This window comes from Linepithema humile, chromosome 2 (assembly GCF_040581485.1).
Source record: "Linepithema humile isolate Giens D197 chromosome 2, Lhum_UNIL_v1.0, whole genome shotgun sequence".
Lineage (NCBI taxonomy): Eukaryota > Metazoa > Arthropoda > Insecta > Hymenoptera > Formicidae > Linepithema > Linepithema humile.
In genome coordinates this window covers 8,635,951-8,657,212 of record NC_090129.1, presented here as the reverse complement: position 1 = coordinate 8,657,212, position 21,262 = coordinate 8,635,951, and the positions used below count along the sequence as shown (strand labels likewise).

Below are 21,262 nucleotides of genomic sequence, written 5' to 3'. Positions count from 1 at the left end.
TAAAGCAAAATTGCAACGATTGTTTTATAAAGAACTATTCTCGATTCACATTTTATTTGCGATCTATGCCGTATAAATCGTTACAACATACTGTACTCGAGTTCTTCACACAAATAATTTTAAATCTCTTTTTTAATAGAAAACCGATTTTAATATATGTACGTAATATTTCTATTATGTATGCATTTTTATGTGTATTTCTATAAGTACAAGACAATATTTCATACATATACGTTGTGCATATTATTAATTTTATGTTGTAATATTTTTTATTTTTTGGTCTGTAGATTTGTGTTATAAATATTGAAGACTAGAAGTTTGTTTATGAGCCACCTTGTATAGTATTATTCCGTATTATGAAACAGAGGTCGGGACATATCGTAATATACATATATGTCTTCTTTAATTTCGATAACATTTCAGTACCAGAGTGAACGATACGACAGAAACAGTGCACAGGAAAGAAATTTGTACCTTTTTCATGATTAATTGCAAATAAATTCAGGTAAATATTCACATTTACAATAGATATAATTACATACAGTAAATATGATGCATTAGATATGATAGAAACTTCAAGATCTTTGTGATACTTAATAACTTTTCAATTCAAATAAGATCCGAATCTATTTGAAATTATTATCATATATTTAAACTAATTCGATGTATGTATATGCTTTAAGCTTCTCGTTGCGATTGTCGCGTTTGTCAAACTTATTTTTGGTGTCGCAGAAATTAGCTTTGCATAACCAATTTTTATATTACAGATTTTGCAAAGTTATAAACAATCACGTTAATTTAATCCACAATACTCTTCAATTTTGATCATATTGTTTCTAATTTACATTTATGACTTGAGAAAAAATAAAGATTAAAAGTAAATAACGTTTATATAACGATGCAATAAATATTTTTTTTTTTGTTTGTTTAAGACACGCATTCTAAATAACGTTTTAAAATGTGCACTCGTCGCAAAATATGCTTCGCGATTTTACTCGTTGTTGTGTGTAGTGTATCCGCTTCTCTGTGTCCAGAAAATAAGATATGTAGTTGCGAATGGAGTATACGGGACACTATCGAGATAATATGTAAAATTAACAATTCGTCTATTGATATTGAATTTGAATCAATCGAGTCTATAAAGGTATGTATGTGTGTACTTTTAAATCACAACCGTTCTGCATTTTTATCTATATATAATTGCAGAAATCTATGCGCTTACACATACAGTCAGTACTATTTCCAAAATTCGAATTTACATAAAACTTAAAAAATGATGAGTTCGAATGACAAATTGGAATAAACAAAGTCTTACTCAAATATCACAGAATGGAGATTATATCTCATTTGATATTTAATAAAATTTTTTTCTTTCACTTTGGATTATTTTTTCTATAAAAACATAAATTTAAAATTTTGGAGAAAAGACACAAATATATATCTAGCTGCAATCAAAATAAAAAGCATTGTAAGAATATTTTATCTCTGTCTGAGAATTTCTCCACAATCAGTCGTAAAGTTATAATTTTGCTTGTAATAAGCTTTGTTTATGCAATTTCTTAGAATGATTGTTTTAGATCTTTTCGAGCTAAAACTATTAGTTCTAAAATTATTTAATCCAGATTACATGAGTTAATGTTTTCTCACGCAGGTTACATGTTCTAATGCGAACTGGTCAGATTTTCAGCTGTACAACTTAACAAAACGTTCAGTAAAGAATATGTATTTTTATAACTGCGATTTACCGAAGGACAGCAGTTTAAAAACGATTACGGACATGCTAGGAGCCACTAATGTGGAAAAATTAGTTTTCCATTCATATAAAAATTTAAGTTCTTTTAAGAGACTGCATCTGAACGGCTTCGTAAATTTACGTTTGTTGGATTTATCGAATAACATTATATCCAGCATAGATACAGATCTGCTAGCCGATTTACCTAATCTAATAAGATTAAACTTGCGCAAAAGCAATTTAATAACAGTTACTCCACTTTCTGATCATGATTCCAAATTGCAGGAACTTGACTTAGGAGAGAATAGATTGGAATGGATAAAACCAGACATATTCGACAAATTTTATAATCTAACATGGCTTTCTTTAGAAAAAAATAACTTAACTAAGTTTAAATCAAGAATCTTTGACAAACTTGTCAATGTTTTACTTATCAATCTTTTCTCGAACAACTTGGTCAGCTTGCCGGAAAACATATTCGGGAAGCTAAAAAATCTCGAAACACTTAGTTTAGCTGAAAATAATTTTACACTTTTGCCAAGATACCTGCTACAAAACAATACAAATCTACGAATTATTGACTTATCCTTCAACAAAAAAAAATTGAACACCTTACCAGATGGATTTTTTCGTAATTTAACAAAATTGGAAATGTTGAAAGTGGAAAAAGATGGACTTACTCTTTTGCCGGAAGACCTTTTGTGGGGATGTTTTTCGCTGACAAGTCTTACACTAAGTAGAAATGATCTGGGCTTTTTACCCAAACTTATATTCCGGGATTTGAAAGAGCTGAGAGAATTGAAATTAGATTCTAATGCATTTAGAAAACTACCCAATATATTTCAAGATCTCAAGCAATTAAAAAAATTAGATTTATCAAAAAATTATATTTCATTCATTGACAAGTACGTTTCTATTACTATAATTTATACAGGATGTCTCACAACTACCGCCCAATACTTTAATAGTATATTCTAGAGATAAATATTTATATATATATATATATATTTTATATTTTTATTAATATAAATCTTTTTAATTTTTTAGTGAGGTTTTCAAGGAATTAGAATATTTGGAAGAATTAAATATGGCAGAAAATTCCTTGATACTGATTTCCGAGAGAAGCTTCATTTTTTTACACAGTTTACAAATTGCCAACTTTTCACACAACAATCTTACGTTAAATATTGTAACTTCAAATGACCATAATGATGATGACATAACAGAGTCACCTTTTGCTTCTTGCTACCTTTTAAAGAAATTATATTTAAGTCACAATCGCATATCGGAAATGTTTAGCGATTGGGTCATTGATATGGAGCACCTTCAAAAATTGGATCTTAGAAATAACTATATATCCCATTTATCTGTAAGTATTTTTAAAAACACTAAAAATAACAAATATCTCATTATTTGAAATGCTTATTGATAATGTCAATAATATTTGGCAATCTTTTTTGTCTATTTTAGGCCGAAGATTTACAGTTTGCATCGGAAAATATCGAAGTGGATTTGACTTATAATAAAATACGATCCATCTCTTTGAACAACGCCAAAGACATCTTCAAGAACGATTGGTCAAATCACGCAGTGATATTGATTGAACATAATCCTTTGCATTGCGATTGTGAATTGTATGACTATCTGCGCTATCTCGAAGGCGGAATGAATCCTATCATGGAAAAATATATTAATATAGATCCAAAAAATCTAACTTGCTTTGTCCCATTAAAATTGCGACACATGCGCATTATAGATTTACAGTCTAAGTTATTTACATGTACAATGAATGCAGATATATATATTGACTCAATATGTCCCGACAAATGTAGCTGCTTTAGAAACCTGGAGGATGAAGCATTTATAATTGATTGCTTTGGTAGAAATTTTACTGTTGTGCCAAGCGTCAAGAATATTCCGCACAAATTTTGGCAAATCAAATTGAATCTCTCCAATAATCAATTAACTGAAATGCCAAATTTGAAAGAATTGGGATATGGACCAGTGAGAACACTTATATTATCTAACAATAATATTTCCGAGATTTCCTTAAATAAATTGCCGGAATCATTAGAGGTACTTAAATTTATTTTATCTGGAAGACAATCTCTAAAAAAAAAGAATTTAAAAATCTTAGAAGAAATTAATAATGTTTTATTTTCTAATTTATCCTTTATAGAGTGATATGATAATAAAAAATATTAAGCTATATTTTATGGCAAAAATTTTAAATCAAATTTTATTGCAGGTTTTGGAGCTTCATAATAACAAAATATCAAAAATGTCTTCCAACGTGTTAAATTTTCTGACCTGCTGCACAAATTTATATTTAGTAACTTTACATGGAAATCCGTTTATATGCAATTGCAGTACTACAGATTTCTTTACTTTCATTCACACATTTAAATCACACATAATAGCCGATCTACATAGAATTACATGTCAGGAGAAGAATAAATTTATTTCAAAAATGACAATAACTGATTTTTGTCCGAATTATATGGATAATAACACGACTGGATGGTCTGGAAGGAACATTTCTTTGATTATATTTGTTATTGTGGGATTATTCATCAGCATCATCGGTCTTCTCTATTATATGTATCGAAAGCAATTTAAGAGAAAATTATATGAGCATCGATCAATAATAGAATTCGCTGAAAATGATGAAGAGGATGGAAAGGAAGAAGAGACTAATATAGATGAGGAAGTGTGTTACGATGTGTTTGTAAGCTACTCGCAGGATGATCATGTTTTCGTAATGAACAACTTTGTGCATGTATTGGAGAACGGCTTGAAGCCATTGAAGTTGTATCTTCCTTATAGAGACTGGTCAGTAAGCGAGTGGACAACGGCAAACATAATAAAATCTGCGAAATTGTCCGGACAAATGATGATGGTGCTGTCGCCAAGTTTTTTAGAGAACGTCTGGGGAAAGATGGAACTTAGGGTCGCGCTTTGTCAAGCTTGGGAAAAGTATCAAGCGGATGTGATATTAATCCTGTACGGTGAAATAGAACCCACTGACAAGCACTTAGATTCAGAATTGAGAAATTTCATAAATGCAAACATTTACATTAAATGGGGAGATCCTTGGTTCTGGAAGAAATTGGGACAATTATTGAAACATGATGTTAAGGACAAAGCAAATCGCAGTGAACCTGCATTCCTTGATTATCCTAATCAAGGTTCTAGTGAAACATTGCTTTCCAACTAAATAACGAAATGAAGATTCATTTTCTATATAAACGAGGCGAGAATGCGACGATAGAATACGACATTGAATTTGTTGTTAGTAAAAGCGCTATAGAAAAAAATATTTGTCTTATCCGTTGCTTCGCACTTGATTATACAATAATGCAAATTAAGAAAAAATTCAGAAAACAATAAATTTGATAGCATATTAATACATAAATGTATAGTGTAAACAATAAATTTTATACTATTTAAATTTATAGTATAAACAGTACATTTTATACTATTCAAATTTATAGTATAAACAATAAGTTATATACTATTTAAATTTATAGTATAAATAATAAATTTTATACTATTTAAATTTATAAATTTATATTTGCAAGTTGCAATTTACAATTTGCAGTAAAATTTTAATTACAAAAACAAAAAAAAGTTTACTGAATTATTAATTTAGGTTTATATTAAGTTCTCAATAATTAAATTGTTCAAAAAGCATGAACATTTTATGATCAATAATATAATAAAGTGTCGCAAATGTTTTTTGCGGTTTGCAGGATATCGATATTTTTAGATAAATGACGTTTCTTATAACAAGACGAAATTCTACCTTATACGCGTTAAATATATGTATACAACGTTTAACGCAAATTAAAAGTTTTGTAATCTGAATAACTGTAAAGAAAATTTTAAATATACATTATCTCAGCAGATTTATCGAGAGAAATTGTTTATATTGTACAACACCAATTATTGTCAAATACAGCATAAAGAAAATATTTACAGGACATGCATATACTGTTGAAAGAAAATTGTAACGATCGTTCTACAGAGTTATTTCTCGGCTCACATTTCATTTGCGATCTATGTTGCATAAATCGCTACGAAACACTGAGCCCGAGTCCTTCACAAAAGTTACTTTTCCTCTTTTTCTGACCGGTACACTATGAACGGATGGTGGCGGGACTCTGCAGTCTCTCGGAATTTGATCCTCTTCCTCCCTCTCGATTTTGAATCTTTTCTGAGCACAACTTGGTCCGCTTGATCCTACTCCATTTGTAAGTGGTGCGTTGCATGTCAAGGATGAAGAGGATCCATTAGATATCATGCCGGTGTTCGATGAAACTTGCGGTGATTTTGGAAAGCCCGAAGAACGTCCGTTCGATGAAGAACGTATAAGATTTCCATTGTTGCTGCTGCTAAAAATGTTGACAGCATTAACGTTATTAATAATTGCATAAAAGTAGCAGCAAGACTAATAAAATGTTTAAAATTATTAAATGTGCTGTACTACTCTGTTACAATTTTTAATATTTTTTATTTAAATAAGTAATTATGATCATTACATATCATAATTACTAAAATTGACTTTATTTAGTTTGTGATATTTTTTAAAATTAGTTCCAACATTTCAAATATTTCTTTTTACTTTTAACATATTTACATTACTTCGCGATATAATCTAAATGCCAAATGTTACATAAAAAACTGTAATATAACATTAATTTTTGTTAATAAAGTATTATAAATAGATATAAATTTAAAAAAAGGAACAACTTATCAGTGCAAAGAGATTGAGAACGCACGATTTTTTTACAAACTGAATAAATATCAATTTTTCTTAATTTTTCTTTTTTTTGCAGAGACAAATTAATGATTTTGCTGTAACTCACTTGTGAAAGTTGCCTTGTGTGACAACGACGGAAGGTGTGACGCAGCGTTTTCCGGTGGTAATTGCTGCGTTGAGTCCGGTTGGTGCGATCATCAGCAAATTGCTACTGTTTTTGTCACACGCCGCGTGAGAGTTGTGCCTCTGCGCGGTATAATTTACGCGAAAAACATGAGAATTTTCAGATACACTCGACTTCTCCTGTTTCAAGAAGGTTACAGTCGGCTTCGCATGATACGTAACGGAGTTTTGATTATTCAAATGCGACTCGCATTTGATGCGCACGTCATGTTGCATCCCGTTACGATCTTGACCCTTCTGCCACTCCAGAACATTGCTTAACAACCTTATGTATCTTCAAAACAAAATTTATCGCTATTATTTTAATTCAGTAAGTTAGGAATCGCATAATTAATTTTATTTTATTTCTATTAATATTGCGTAATTAAATATCATATATTTTTCTGAAAATAAATTATTATATCGGATATTAAACGTTATAATCGTTATCAATGTACTGGATAAATAAACGTTGCAATATGTACATATGTAACTCAAAGTAGTGTCACAATGTGTAACTGTTAAGCTAATATTTCTATAATTAACGGATTACCTTATCGCCATTCTTAGTATCTCGTTTTTCGACAATTTCTTGTCCGGCGGATGCGTCGGCACCAATTTGCGAAGCTCGGCGAAAGCACCGCTCACATTTTGCTGCCTCCATCGTTCGCGGCTGTTTGTGAATAATTTTCTAACTCCTAGACCTGCGCGAGGCGTAGGCGATCCCAAATGACCACTGCCAGAAGACGAAATACCGTCTAGCTACGGAGTCATCGTAAATTTTATTAAGCTACAAGTAATTCGGCAAACAATTTAGATTCGATTTTAATTCAGTTTGTTAGTTATCTAGCAATCGACTAACTAAACCTTCTACTATCTTATTATATTATATTCATCGTAATGTTGATTACAATTTTCATGAAATATAATTTAAAGGAAAAGATGTCAAATTTTACTTACGGAGGTAGAACGGTCCCGCCTTTTCTTGCTCTGATCGTCCTCCTCGTCGGTGTCGTGGGAATAAAACTCGTCGGAAAGCGTAGCTTCCTCTTCGGTGTCTCGTGATGTCCCCGGAGAATCGCCGGCTTCTTCTGGAAGTTCTCCTTCGCCAGATAATAACGATCCTGCTGGGGAACCACTTTCAGCCTCTGCAGCTCCTATACCGCAGCCACTGTATGTTAGCATCGGCTGTAACGATGAAATATAATAAACAAACTCGATCAAAGTTCAAGAAACTCTGCGTATTATTATATGTTTTAGATTAATATTTGTAAAATAATAAATTAATATATTTTCAGATATTACGCGTAAGCAATAATCTAATGACACATGATATAATCACTTTTAAGCGTAGAAACATCTTCCAGAAGAAAAATTGAAATTGTTATAATTCTGATCACAATCTTTTAATTTATTCAGACTCTAAATTAAACTGATTTGTAAATATAATTAATTATTATTATTAAGTGACTCTTGTCGACAAGCTTAAGCATAATTAGCCTCCGTAACACCGGCAGGAAGTTGATACTGCGCTCTCTTCAATTGTCCATGACATTCGACAGATATGTTGTGGCATTCACTTTATCTTTATTAGTCATTCAATCAAGTATACAATATAGTATCGCTTCATACATCTTGGTTTCATTGATATAAAAAGAAACATTTCCATTCATTCATTTATGTTTTCTCTTAGTAATAATTTTACACATTAGTATTCTTCAATTTATTCAGTATCAATGATTCTCCGTACGCGATATTCTTTTAGCTTTGTTACTACAAATTCTATGATATTAAACAGATGAATAGCAAATATTTTTTCAGAAAAATTGTATCGCGCACTTTCAAGAATTTCATCTTGCAATTGAAAATCTAATGTTTTTCCAACACATTTTATTAATATCGAAATAAAACCAAACATTTCTACGCAGAATTTACAAAACTATATAATATACACTTGCAGTATACACGCGCTGTAATTTTGCAACTGCATTACAAGACAAATTTGTATAAAGTAGTTTTTAAAATTTTAATTTAATTATTATAGAAAGTAAAATTGTTCGGTGACTAAATGAATAATTATGATAGTGTAATACAACGTCTTCATTTTATATTATTTGTTCTGATATTAATTTAGTTTTGAGATATTTATATTAATTACTTTCTGATAACACTGATGACATACGAATCTATTGCACAATAATAAGTCGCTCGGCAATTTAAAAAATGCTGTGTGTCATAATGTTATTTATACACATGACGCATGATATACAAACTAAGCACTATATGCTTCTTTTCTATATTAAATAATTTTACATTATAGCTGATGTCCTAAAAAGAGAATAAGTTATTTTTTATTTTTTATACATAAAAAAATCTATTTATTTTTCTAATAAACTAATAATTAATAATAGTGCAGTATCTCTAATAATTGTTATAAAAATCTAATGTATAGCTCTTAACAATAATAAAAATAATAAAAAAAGGCAATGAGAACCAGAAGCACGGATACTACACGCGAAAAATATTATAAATTAATAAACAAAACTTACAAATACGTTTTGACTATAACTTCGGGTCCTCTTCTGTTTAACAGAATATAATGAGAAAGAAGGAAGGAATTTCGTCGCATATTTCCATATCTGTTTACTAATGCTAGAAAACTTCAAGAAAATAGAAATTTTGTGACTCAACTAAAACTGAATCAGTGACAAGTTTGTGAACAACATAACATTGCTCCAGATGCACAATTTACACACACGCACACAAAATTTACGTACAATTATATTGCAAAATTAAAAGGATTAAAAAGACATTTAAATGCAATCGTTCACACAAAGAAGTCGGAACTCACCATGTTGCACACATTAAAAAAACCGACCGCACTGTGAAATTTAATAACAAACTAATGTCTCGAAGAACGATCTGGCTCACATCGCGAGCGTGATAAAGAGTAACACCAATGTCGAAAGAGCCGATATGACTAGTAGTGAAACCAGGGTAACACTCCCGGGTAAATGAAATTCGCGAGGGCGGAGCGCAGGCTTATGGGTGGAGCTCGTATCCAGTCCACCCCGTCCGTGCTGCATTCAACATCCCTGTATCGACTCTTCTCGCGGATCACGTCTTTATATTATATATATATTTTGCGAAAAGACAAGCTATATCTATATTTCATTCAACTTTTGTTTAAATAATCTTGCCGCAAGGATTTCGGAATACAAATATATTAAGAGAATATTCTCATTTGAAGCGTCGTATTGTATATGATTTTTGATAATCTTTTTTAAACTCTAGAACTTAGAACTTTAAAGTTTCGCACATTTATCGATGATTCAATAACACAAGAATTTTTTTATTTTATTTGCAATAGTAATGAAATAATTTTGTGCAGCGCTTAAAAATATTGTGCTCATGACTTCCACGATTGCGATTGTTGTAAATTTCTAAACCAAAAAAACAACAAAAAATTATTAATCTGTATACTTGTGATTATCGAATCTACCAAAATTAAGAGTACAAAATTTATTTATTGCAAAATGGCATGACTTAGAAAAAATTCTATTTTTGGTCAACCTTGTCGAGCTCTTAAAAAATCGAAATACTAAAAATATCAACTTTATTTTAGTACCACCTCGATATTTATTTTCTATGTTTGTAAAATTGATTAGATAACTCAGTCTTGAGATATCACGGAAACCAGTTTAAAAAGCACGATTTTGAGAAAAACGCGTTTAAAATTTTGAGTACAATTTAAATATGAATAAAAATTTTTTTACAAATCTCACCCTTAATCTGCTTTCTTGCAGCATAAAAGGAACCTTTCTCTGCCACATAGAGTACTTGTAAAACTGATTTTGCTGATCTAAGTAATCTTTAGGCCACTTTCGATGCTTTGGATGTTCGATGTTTAGACTTGCGTTCTGCATTTCGAAAATTTGCGAATATCTTTGCCTTATTTTTAGTTTTCCTTTTCTTTGTCTTCCTGCGTTAGATTAAATTTTTCCTTTCTATTCTATTCTACAGAATTACATCCGGCACTTCTAGAGTTTGGAAACAAACTGAATATCTTTTACGTTGTGTTTCTTCTTCAAACGGTTCTACATTCCAAAGTACTTTATATACGTATACTTTATATGCATATACTTTATATACAGGTACAAAATACTTGCAAAATTTAAACAGATTTGAATGTGTCTGTTATTTAACGACCCTTCACCGTAGGAAGCAGTTGAGATATTGAGAGACAAGTATAACATATTGGAATGAACCTTAAAAGAGTGAGGGAAGGAGAAAATTATATTGGACGGAAACGTCTTATATACTTTTTTTATTTTTTAAAATCCCCACCATACACGGTAGTAAATGTAGAAGAAAGATAACATTCTCCGGTCTATTATTGCATCTATTCTTGGACTTTAAACTACACATTGATCTTATAGGAAGGGGAAAAATATTACCATGAAAAATGTCCTTATCTTTTCGGAATCTTTTCGACAATTATTAACGCGACCTGTATTCGACTAAATGGCAAACTCATTCTAGCTTTGTTACTCTTTGCTTGACCCAAGCATACCATTTTAAAAACATATTTTTTAAATATACTACTTTTACAATATACAATAAAAAATTTTTAACCTCTCCAAATGAGAATACCTCCTTAAATATATACAAATAGATACATTTTTATTTTTTGAATCTTTGCAAAATAGTGTGAATCTACGATTTTACAAATTAAAAAAAATATATATAATTAAAAACAGTGTTTTATTAGTCATAATAATAATAAAACATCAGTGCAACAAAATATGATTTGATATTATTGAATGTAAACCGTCGGCATTTAAAAAAATTATCAATCTAAAAAGTCGAGGAACAAAGAATATTAAATCCCTAACACATTTGTGCTTTTCTTAAATTGCAGGCAATTTTTGTATTCGTAATGTATCGATAATAAAAAAAAACTACCCACCGTACATGCGATGGGACACGTGTTGGTAATCGGGGATAATGCACGTGATCTTTATGCGTCTTTTATTGCGAGATAAAAAGTGCCGATATGTTTGAAAGAGCCTGATATCTTAGTGATATTAAATAATTTATATTTGAAAGCATTTACAGCGCACAATACTTTCTCTAAATATTGAATAATATATGTTGCATAACAAGACGCAATTGATTTCTATTATACATTGAAACATTTTATAATAATACGCCCAGCAAGGTTGCCAAAAAACAATTTCTTGTAACATATTCCTAACAGTGTTAATATTAAAATTATAAGTATATAATTATTCTCATGTTTATTGTTACATCTGTTTCGTTCACGAATTTATGTTTTAACATACATAATATAGGTTGAAATGTAGAGATAGCTACGACATATTTTTCTTCTTATCTTGAGCATATAACACGTGTGTGTTTATGAAGTTTATCTCATCCCCCCTCCGCTTCACTCATTGCCATGTGTTTCAAAGATCTTTCCCGCATTACTAAAGTATAATGCATGTCAAGTCCCGTGGGTATATCTATCTTATCGTTTCTCGTGAAGTCCAACTATTGTCACGAGCTAAATGACTTTTCATTTTACAAATCTAACGACATTTAAGAGAAGCGATAACATATCTTATTAAATATTTATTAGAATAATCATATGCTAATATTAATTACCATATTGTTGCTAATTGTTCAATTTTTAGCATTTGTTCTTAATACCGCCCATTGAGATACTTAATTCTTAAAAATGCTTATATATAATATATATATTAACTTTTAGTTTAATTCTTAAAAATTATTAATTTAACTTCCAGATAAACTTTAAGAATTTTAACTTCCAAATAATATCATGAGCAGTGAAATTTTTGGCATTAAACGTTTGGTTATTTAGAAATCCATTCTGTTCATCTCTAATTAAACCATTCTCTTTATCTTTTTTCCCCTAATCACTTTTTCACAAAATATTATTTTACTGTTTTTATTTGTACTATTTGTACTACTTTTTGGCGTTTCGACATCCGAGCTTTTGATTCATAGCTTCTTTTCTAATGTTTTTTTAAGTTATTCGAGACACTTAGAATTTATAAGACGCTGATATAATTAAATTCCTACTTATACAACTTTTATAAATACTTTATAATCTATTTTATTGTAATTACCATCACACGCATACACATTTCTGACTTTTCGCGCTTTGCTGTTAAATATTTAGAATATCAAAATGTGTCGTTAAAAAAAAGCATGCAGTTACAAGTTGAAATTTCTAAGCATTACTTGTCTATTATTGATTTCTTCTTTGTTTTAGATAATCATCGTATGAGGCACTTACCCGAAGCCAAACCAAGTCCCACGCAGATTGGTTCGTAATAGCGCTCGAATGAGCATCAAAAATGATACGATCACCTAATCGCGCTCCGACGATGACACCCCGACGCATCCTGCTGGAAAATCTGTAGCACCCCTCTTCCGAGGTGTCACAATAAAACAACCCGTAGCCGGTGGCCACTTGACGACAGGGGGTCCACTCTCTCTCACCCTTAATGTATACTAAGCAGGGCTTCCGTTTTTTTATGCTCCTCGAATCGCAGGGATCCGGCTAATCGAAAGTTGATTGTTTGGGAAAAGGTCTTCGTGAATGCATCATCTATTTTATCTTACGCGTATGAGCCATAATATAATTTGTCTCTTTTAGATATCAATTTTATATCATGAATAATTGATTGTGTTATGATTTTTTCAAAAATATTGTATTAACATTGCTATGAATGTGTCTTTCTAAAATTATTTTAACATTACTTTAACAAACGCAATATTATAAGTTTTCAATTTCATATTTGTTTGTAAAATTATTTACTTGAGATAAAGTTATTAATTGTTAATTTTTTCTTATTGCACACACATATTGAGTTGGAATATTATTTCATGTAATATTAATTTTTTATATAAAAATTGCAGACACTGAGAAAATTTTAAAAGTAGCCAGTCTAGCGAGCCCTATTGGGGAAATCGATAAAAAGGCACCCCCGAAGTGCTCCGACGAATTTAATAGGGGATATTTTGTAGCGGTTTCCCACAGGCCTGGCGATTCGCGGCCCAATTTGCGCGTGTCAATGAATAAGAATAAGGTATTAATATCACCACCGCCGCACGAAATGGACTCACGTGATAGTTATCGCGGTTATCGGGTCCCTATTGGTTTTCAGATAAAAATCCGGAGAATTATTAAAGTCGATGATCGGGTCGAGATATTATTCCGTAATAAATTTGTTCCAAATGCAGCTAAATGTATCAATTTTAAAACTGCAACAATTGTAAAATATTTCGATATTTATACCGTAAATTGGGCGTATTTATTTCCGCAAGATATCAGCAGGACCCGTGAAAAGAATGCAAAACTCAATTACAGAGCGATGTAGCGTAACTGTTAATTAAGGTGACAATCCTTTCCACTTTACGGCACCTTAAAAATTAATCTTCCGTCGATTTGTTCGTTTAATCTCCGAGATTAATACCTCATGCCGTTACCGGGCTCTCCAACAACTTGACCCTGCGATTCTACGATCGCGAGGACGCGGGAGGGTAACTGTCGCGAGAATACCGGAGGGCGGAGCATCCCTTATCAGCGGCGAACACTCGCGCAGCCTCCGTCTCCTCGTTCTACTCGAAATCTCAGTGGCACTTTCACTTGTCGCCATTAGATAGTTATCTTAGAATATTGTTTCCCTGTAATAGTGAAACATATACATACTAAATTGCTGTTAATTAAAAAACACAATTTATTCTTCTTTAAACGAACCTCGCGTTAATAATGACAATAATGGAAATTAGATAATGAAGGCTTTAATTAAGTTGTTAAATAATTTTACTACAAAATAATTTTACACACAGAAACAATTACTATTTTGTAAATTCTACATCCTTTGTCTCATCGTTTGATAACATTTCTATTAGATAAATCTAACAAATTACTATTCGATTTCCTTTGCATCGACATATATCCATTAAATGTTTATTAAAATAATAAATAATTTTAATAAATACATTACACAATATTACATATCTTATACAAAAATGTATGCCTTCTTATTCATTTATATTTAATAATTAATTATTTTACTAAATATATTACTGCGTTTTTGCAACGATTCGATATTTTTAGGTTGCTTTTAGCGGAATACGAGAGTTCAATTGATTTCCGTTAACGGAATTAAATCGCCTTTTGAATGAGTTAAATCAATGTTCAACTGGGCACGTGTGGGTATTGGGGTCTCACTGGGGTGTGTTGATGGGAGAAAGGCGTGTCGCTGGTTTTGCGCAGCGTCCCATGAACGTCAACGCGCTCGGATGGAGCATCCCCGTGGCTCAGGGTGGCTGGAGGACGCGAAGGATGAAATCAATTTTCGTTATCGCCGTCAACCAGCCGCCTCACGCTAATCCCATTATTAGTGTTTGTTTTCCACGTGTGGCACTCGCACCCAGTGACATATCGATCACCGAAACGCGCATACGTATGCATGCGAGGCATTTAAACCAAACATTAACTCTATGTGTTATGAGTTATGCAACGTTACCTAATCGTTAGTTATCTCTTTACAGGATCAAATAGAACACAAGTATTTTAGAATAAGTTAAAATGTAATGAGAATAAAATAAAAATATTTTTGTTTTGCTAAAAGATTTCAGGAAAATTGGTCATAAATAGCAATTAAGATTAGAAATTGTACTGTTCGGATAAATTCGACACTTGAATGCAATCGTTTAATGGATCGTTTTATTTTCTGACGCAACAATTTAACAATTCAACAATTAATTGTATTATTTAACAGACGTATTATTACGCACAAACAATTAATTGTATCGTCCTTAACGATTATTTTCAGGATCGAAACTGCGTCGAAAACAATATCTCACTTGACTATCACTATCGGAACACACTTATCAATCACGATTAATCTAAAGTATTTACAACAGTTAGTAACAATTATGTGAAATATAATCTCGATGCCAGTCTTATTTTATATCGACCAGAATATATAGATCTAATAAAGGTACAAATTTTTAAATATACTTTATAATTAGATAGTGCTTCAGCTTCTAATCTTAATATCACCATAATTTCTATAATAATTCACCTATGTTAATTCAACTACGTTATTTAACACAATACAAAAAGTTAAAAAAATCACCTAATGTCTTTTTGATTATAACTTTTTTAACCAATTTGGAAATAACTTTGTACAAATATTTAAAGCAAATTTCAATAATTTTATGATTGTACAAAATATTATAAAACTTTTTAAAAATGTGCGTGTCTTCGCAAAATGCGAATTAAAACGTATCCTAGTTTTCTAGTCGGGTTTCAAACAAATTTAATTATTCGAATCAGATTATTTCGACTTAAAAATCGAAATAATTCGATTTAAGCTAATTTAAATCAAATATCAAGCATCTAAAAATATCAGAAACTCTCGCACATCCTTAAAAATGTTTATAGTATAAGTACAATAAATACTGTACAATAGAAATTAAGCAAAATGTGTATATAATAATTGTGTAAAACACCCGAGAAAAAGTGGTATAATATGGTCAGATGTAAATATATATAATTAGTTATGAAAAGATCTAATAACATGTAATATTTTATATAATCATATAAAATTACATATGTTATGAGATCTTTTCATAACTAATTATATATATTTATATCTGACCAATTATACCATTTTTTCTCGGGCAGCAGGATCACATTCACCAAAAAAGAATAATAGAACTGCAGAACTAGATAAAATTCAATTTACAAGTTATAAATAAGAAATTAATTGACAGACTAATTGTATATTATTGATCTAAATTTAAAATTATAAAAAAATAGAATTGAGCATTGAACATTATTGTAAAAGGCAAATTGGTAAATAAAATATATATACATTCGAATTCTCAAAGTTTTGGTGTCTAAAAAATCGAGAAATAAAAATCAATATTTAACGATCTTTTCTACCTCACTTTTTCATCCAAAAACACTTATTCTTATCTTGAATGTGACTTTAATTATCAATATAATTATTTTTTAATTTCTTTTATATTAATTTTGAAATTTTTCTTCAACAGTAAATAGTAAGAATTCAATTATTTGTAATAAATACCGATGATGATCCTTTTATTTCCAAAAATATAGCTTTGTTATGTAATAATATAATAACGATTTTAATCGCGTCGATGGAAATATCGGAAAATACTGTTCATTACCTAATCATTTAATGAAAGGCGAAACAAAGGATCAACAAAGGCACCATAATGACGCAAATAATATAAACTGTCGTTCGTGGCTCGCACGTAGATACCACAACGTATTCCTCATTCCATTGTGAGTCATTGCCACTTAATGGCAATTCTAATATCGTTCTTTCATTGCTAAAAATCGTAAATGGCAATAAGCATTCCTTCGTGCTGTTTTTGCAAGCATGCACGGAATTCGAAGTATTGTAAACAGTCTTCAAAAGATCGAATTTCACTCTCACGTAATTCGGTTGGATCTCATTCTCCGAGTTAAATACAAAGAAGTAATATCCATTCATAGGTACTCTACAATAAAATTATATCATAAAATGTAGAAGAATAAAAATACATGATATATAAAATTCAAAGTTTAACATAAAACAGCTATATTTATATTTGCAAAAAATTTTTTGTTATATAAAAAAAGATATGTATATTCTAAACCTATAGATGCTAACAAAATTTTTAAAGTAAAATTGGATATAACACAAATTAGTTTTGTTCTTTCTCTAGGAAAAATCACAAAAGCTCTTTTATAAAGGATTTTATTCCGTGAATGTTCCTTTACTTTTTGACTTTTCATAGTAGATAAAATAAAATTTAGAACAACGATATATAAGAAATAATTAAGTACTTATTAATTCAATAAACAGTCGAACGTGAAACCGTGCTGTTCTCTGAGAATTAATGCAATCACTTACCTATATGTCACAGTGTTGGCAAAGGACGCCGCAGAATGTTGATTTTCATGCTTGGGTGTGCAATAACGATGAGGTGTTAGAGGTAAATTGAGTATCAAACCCTTGCATTCCAACAGCCGCTCCTCAGAGCTGCTAAACGAGCTCCAGAACTCGGAATTACTTCTGTCATTCAAAGTTGTTTCGTTTACGGTACCACGATCTTCCGCAATACCGTCTGGATGTAACATTCCCTGAAAAAGATAAATCACATCTTTACATTTCTTTTGCACGCTGCGCGTCAGCCAAATAAAGTAGTTCATTCAAAATTCTTCAGTCTTTAATTTTATCCTTATTTGAAATTCTAAGTAATAGATAAACAGAAATCATGGTCGCACTTTGCAAACAAATGTAATTCTTCAATATCTATAGAGATAGTCATGAATAAGATTGATCAAATATCGTTGTACGGCTCAGATCTTATCTGACGATAAAGGAAATCTTGTAATTATGTAAAGGAACGATCCAGATTTAAGTAGAAGCAATTATGCGATTTGTAAATCTCTAATTGTTCGAATATATTCTGAGAGATATCTGCCAAATCAATGTGATAAGTACACGACAAATTAAAACCTGCTATCGTTCCAATGAAGGACAACGCATTATCAGTCATGAAGATAATGCCATAAATCTCTTCGTGTGCCGAGTTAACATTCTCGTGCATTATTTATGAACAGATTTTTTTGGGACAAGTGGAAAAGAAAACTTACACATTCTAAATTAAAAAAGTTCATAGACAATGAATTTTTAAAATAAAAATTGAATTACACACGCACATATTTTTTCTGGATTTTTTCAAGTAGATAAAAGATTTAAAACCACTCTTAATACAAATTATCATAAATATCTAACTATAAAAAATAGTTTGCTTTACTTTACTTATAATAAATAAAATACATAAATGATAAAATAGAGTACAGTACCTCTTCTAGCGGTGCATCACCATCCTCATCCTCTTGCGTTAGTTCTTGATGAAGCGGCGACGAAAGGAGGAGGTCCTTTTTCCTTCTGCGCTTGGCCTCGCTTGACAATGTCTTATCGTTCATCGTTTCGCTCACTAATTGTTTTAATGCGGCGCCTTCAGTATTGTTTTGCGCATCAATCTCGTTCATCAATTTATGCAACATCGCTTTACCACGATCGCCCAAGGAATTAATTTTACGCAATACATCTTGAAACACTTCCGCAGAGCTTACTTGTTCGGCTTTCAATTCTTCTTGCTCTTTTGTAATTTTATGTTTCGTCTTGGTCTCCGTTTGCATGCTGAATTTTGTAGAAGTTGGACGAATATTAAGAGAATGCGTGGAATTCTCAACATCTTCTTTATTAAACTGCTTTTCTTTGAAAGAAGAGGATGTATTCAAAGGCGCGGCTCTAAAACAGTTCGAATATACAATTCTTAATTACGTAAGAAAAAATTAGAAGTACGATAAATTTCTTCAAAACCAATCAGTTATTGTTAAGCTAATAAATTCTTTTATTTAATAAAATATATATTTTTCTTAATAAGATAATACTATACAATAATAGAAAAATTTTTTGATAGATTAAAAAATATTTTTTTCATAAAAACAGATATCAGGATGTAGCAATATTAAAATGTTAGTAATTAAGGAAAAGAACGCACCTTGTGCTGCTTTCCGATATCTCTGCATCATTAAATCTGTTGATCGGATTCTTATGGAGAAACTGATCCTGCAGATCTTCAGGGTAATTTGTGATTGGTGGCTTATCAATATTAGTAGCCTCCCTGAAGACGGCTTCGTAATGGTGATGCTGATTTTCTTTTTGTTTCTTCTTCGTGTCGAGAGTCTTGGCAAAGAGCTGAGTGAGAATATTCCGCATCGCCTGAGCATCCAGCTCATGGCTACCCGGCTGATGTCCGGATGATTTGGAAACGTTTAAGCGAAAAACGCTGCCTTCGTGAAGAAAATGCACATCCTGGTCTACTCGTCCCATTCTTGCAGGCACATTACTAAGACGCGCTGCCTGTGACAATTAAAGAAACTTTCATTGAAAAAATATGTCTTGTATATTTTTCATAAAATTGAAGAAAATATTATTTTTTGAAAGAAAAAGAGGCACACCTCCGTAGTGCCTTTTGCATCGAGGAGTCCTTGTTCCTTGGCGACTTCAAGAAGCTCCTCGAGTTCCTCGCTACTATCGTCTCCGATGAAAGCGCATTCATGCAAATTTTTGTGTCCACGGATTATTGTCAAAGAGGCACCTGGCCATCTACAAGTAATGGCCATTCCCAAATAGATATTACATTTGATTATATATTTGTGATATAATATCGTAAATAGAAATTCAGATAAATTATTTTTACTATCATGCAATAAGAAATATTTAGCTAAATTGAAAAATACGTTGTCCATTAATCAAATTTCAAAATTGCATAATAGCAAGCCCCCATTTTTATAATTCTACCTTACACAAGTTGAAACAGTAACGCTGCTGCCACTTAGAAGATAAAATCCCCAATACTCCTTCATATCGTCTTCCATGACGAGATGTCTCGTCATCGAAACCGGCATCGTTTCCTTTTTGACCACTGGCTCATTGCTCATCAGGTATGCATTGAACGTGGTGTTAACTTTGACTAATTGACTCTACAAACAACAATTGATTTACTAACGATTTGATTTGTTATCAGTTTTACATTCACTTTTTAAGGAGCAAACACAATTTCGAAAAATATTATTTGGATACGATAAAAACTATCAAATGACAGAATCTTGACAATGTAATTGTAAAAAGCATAGAATTAAATTAATTATTTTACGTATTTTCAGTTAATAAAAATTTGCCGATATTAATAATCATATTTAATTTTTAACAATAAAATATGTATAATTAAAACACGCAATAGAGCATAATCCGAAAAATCCAAAATAACGTAAATAATATTTTCTGAGAAATAATTTAAAAGTTAAAAAAAATTAGGGAGAGGAGATTGTCACAAATAAAATGTTAATAGCAAAATGCCTTACCTGGCACCAAGTTGTGGATATTTTGGCATCGATCAGTCTCTGATCCGACATTGTTAAAGGATACAGCTGTTCAGAGTACACGCGGTACCGCAGATACAGCGGTCCAGCAACGAGCATGGATGGTAGAAGCATTCCCAGCAAACATAATCGCAGTACTCTCAAGGGAATTTTGTAATTTGATCTTCGAGGTTGCCAATCTCGTGGACGAATACCGTCCTCTGTGAAAATTGTTAACGTAAAGCGTATAAATATCTCAAATCTTTGAATATCCCAAATAAAATTCATCCGAATTCTATTATTTCCGATAAATATATAATTTCGTTTCACATTGTTATACTTGTCAGAAATCTTTTCAATTTTTGTAATTGTATTTTTTTTTCTTTGATTTATTGCTTGATTTAATGTCTATATATTTTAATTAATCAAAATCTTCCGACTTACAACAATTATCTCTAAAATTGATAGTATTGTAAAAAATTATAGACATTATATATAAAATAAATACAGTTCTTTTTCTGTATCTTTACTAAAGTAGCAATTATTGAAGATTGTAATTATTACTTATAATTAAAAATAGATACCCAATCGATTCGTATAATGTAAAATG

The 21,262-nt window shown here is 30.9% G+C and overlaps 3 protein-coding genes across 12 annotated transcripts in view; 1 reads left to right on the top strand and 2 right to left on the bottom strand.

Moving 5' to 3' along the window:
- Positions 1–282: 282 nt before the first annotated feature.
- On the top strand, positions 283–5,640 carry LOC105678920 (protein toll-like). Its single transcript, XM_012378644.2, has 6 exons — positions 283–505; positions 933–1,144; positions 1,652–2,637; positions 2,780–3,101; positions 3,203–3,808; positions 3,981–5,640. The coding sequence occupies exons 2-6, from the start codon at positions 959–961 to the stop codon at positions 4,947–4,949; spliced, it is 3,069 nt and encodes a 1,022-aa protein (XP_012234067.1). The 5' UTR covers positions 283–505; positions 933–958; the 3' UTR covers positions 4,950–5,640.
- On the bottom strand, positions 5,641–13,330 carry HLH3B (Helix loop helix protein 3B). Of its 9 annotated transcripts, none has more exons than XM_067349369.1 (6): positions 10,442–10,888; positions 9,206–9,316; positions 7,617–7,844; positions 7,210–7,418; positions 6,601–6,951; positions 5,641–6,123 (listed from the first exon to the last, which is right to left on the bottom strand). In XM_067349369.1, the coding sequence occupies exons 1-6, from the start codon at positions 10,580–10,582 to the stop codon at positions 5,781–5,783; spliced, it is 1,383 nt and encodes a 460-aa protein (XP_067205470.1). In that variant the 5' UTR covers positions 10,583–10,888; the 3' UTR covers positions 5,641–5,780. The 9 variants fall into 9 exon arrangements, with proteins under 9 accessions (XP_067205470.1, XP_067205469.1, XP_012234053.2 ...); XM_067349368.1 differs by having other exon boundaries at positions 5,641–6,126; positions 10,442–10,885; XM_012378630.2 differs by lacking the exon at positions 10,442–10,888 and adding an exon at positions 9,508–9,873 and having other exon boundaries at positions 5,641–6,126.
- A 2,068-nt stretch (positions 13,331–15,398) lies between these two features.
- The window catches only part of LOC136997932 (uncharacterized), an 8,115-nt gene continuing 2,251 nt past the window's right edge, over positions 15,399–21,262 (bottom strand). For both annotated transcript variants that reach the window (XM_067349364.1, XM_067349365.1), the window contains exons 2-8: positions 20,656–20,873; positions 20,093–20,274; positions 19,750–19,897; positions 19,290–19,651; positions 18,586–19,036; positions 17,627–17,856; positions 15,399–17,231 (exon numbers count right to left, since the gene is read on the bottom strand). In XM_067349364.1, the coding sequence (XP_067205465.1) occupies positions 16,904–17,231; positions 17,627–17,856; positions 18,586–19,036; positions 19,290–19,651; positions 19,750–19,897; positions 20,093–20,274; positions 20,656–20,873 (1,919 nt within the window). In that variant the 3' untranslated portion in view covers positions 15,399–16,903. The remainder of the gene's footprint in view (positions 17,232–17,626; positions 17,857–18,585; positions 19,037–19,289; positions 19,652–19,749; positions 19,898–20,092; positions 20,275–20,655; positions 20,874–21,262) is intronic.

Coding starts and splice junctions, on each gene's coding strand:
- LOC105678920 (XM_012378644.2), top strand. CDS start 959: ATGTGCACTCGTCGCAAAATATGCTTCGCGATTTTACTCGTTGTTGTG. Junction 2,638..2,779: donor TATATTTCATTCATTGACAA/GTACGTTTCTAT, acceptor TTAATTTTTTAG/TGAGGTTTTCAAGGAATTAG. Junction 3,809..3,980: donor AATTGCCGGAATCATTAGAG/GTACTTAAATTT, acceptor ATTTTATTGCAG/GTTTTGGAGCTTCATAATAA.
- HLH3B (XM_067349368.1), bottom strand. CDS start 10,582: ATGCAGAACGCAAGTCTAAACATCGAACATCCAAAGCATCGAAAGTGG. Junction 7,845..9,205: donor GTTATAGTCAAAACGTATTT/GTAAGTTTTGTT, acceptor TCATCGTTACAG/CCGATGCTAACATACAGTGG. Junction 6,952..7,209: donor ATACTAAGAATGGCGATAAG/GTAATCCGTTAA, acceptor TTTGTTTTGAAG/ATACATAAGGTTGTTAAGCA.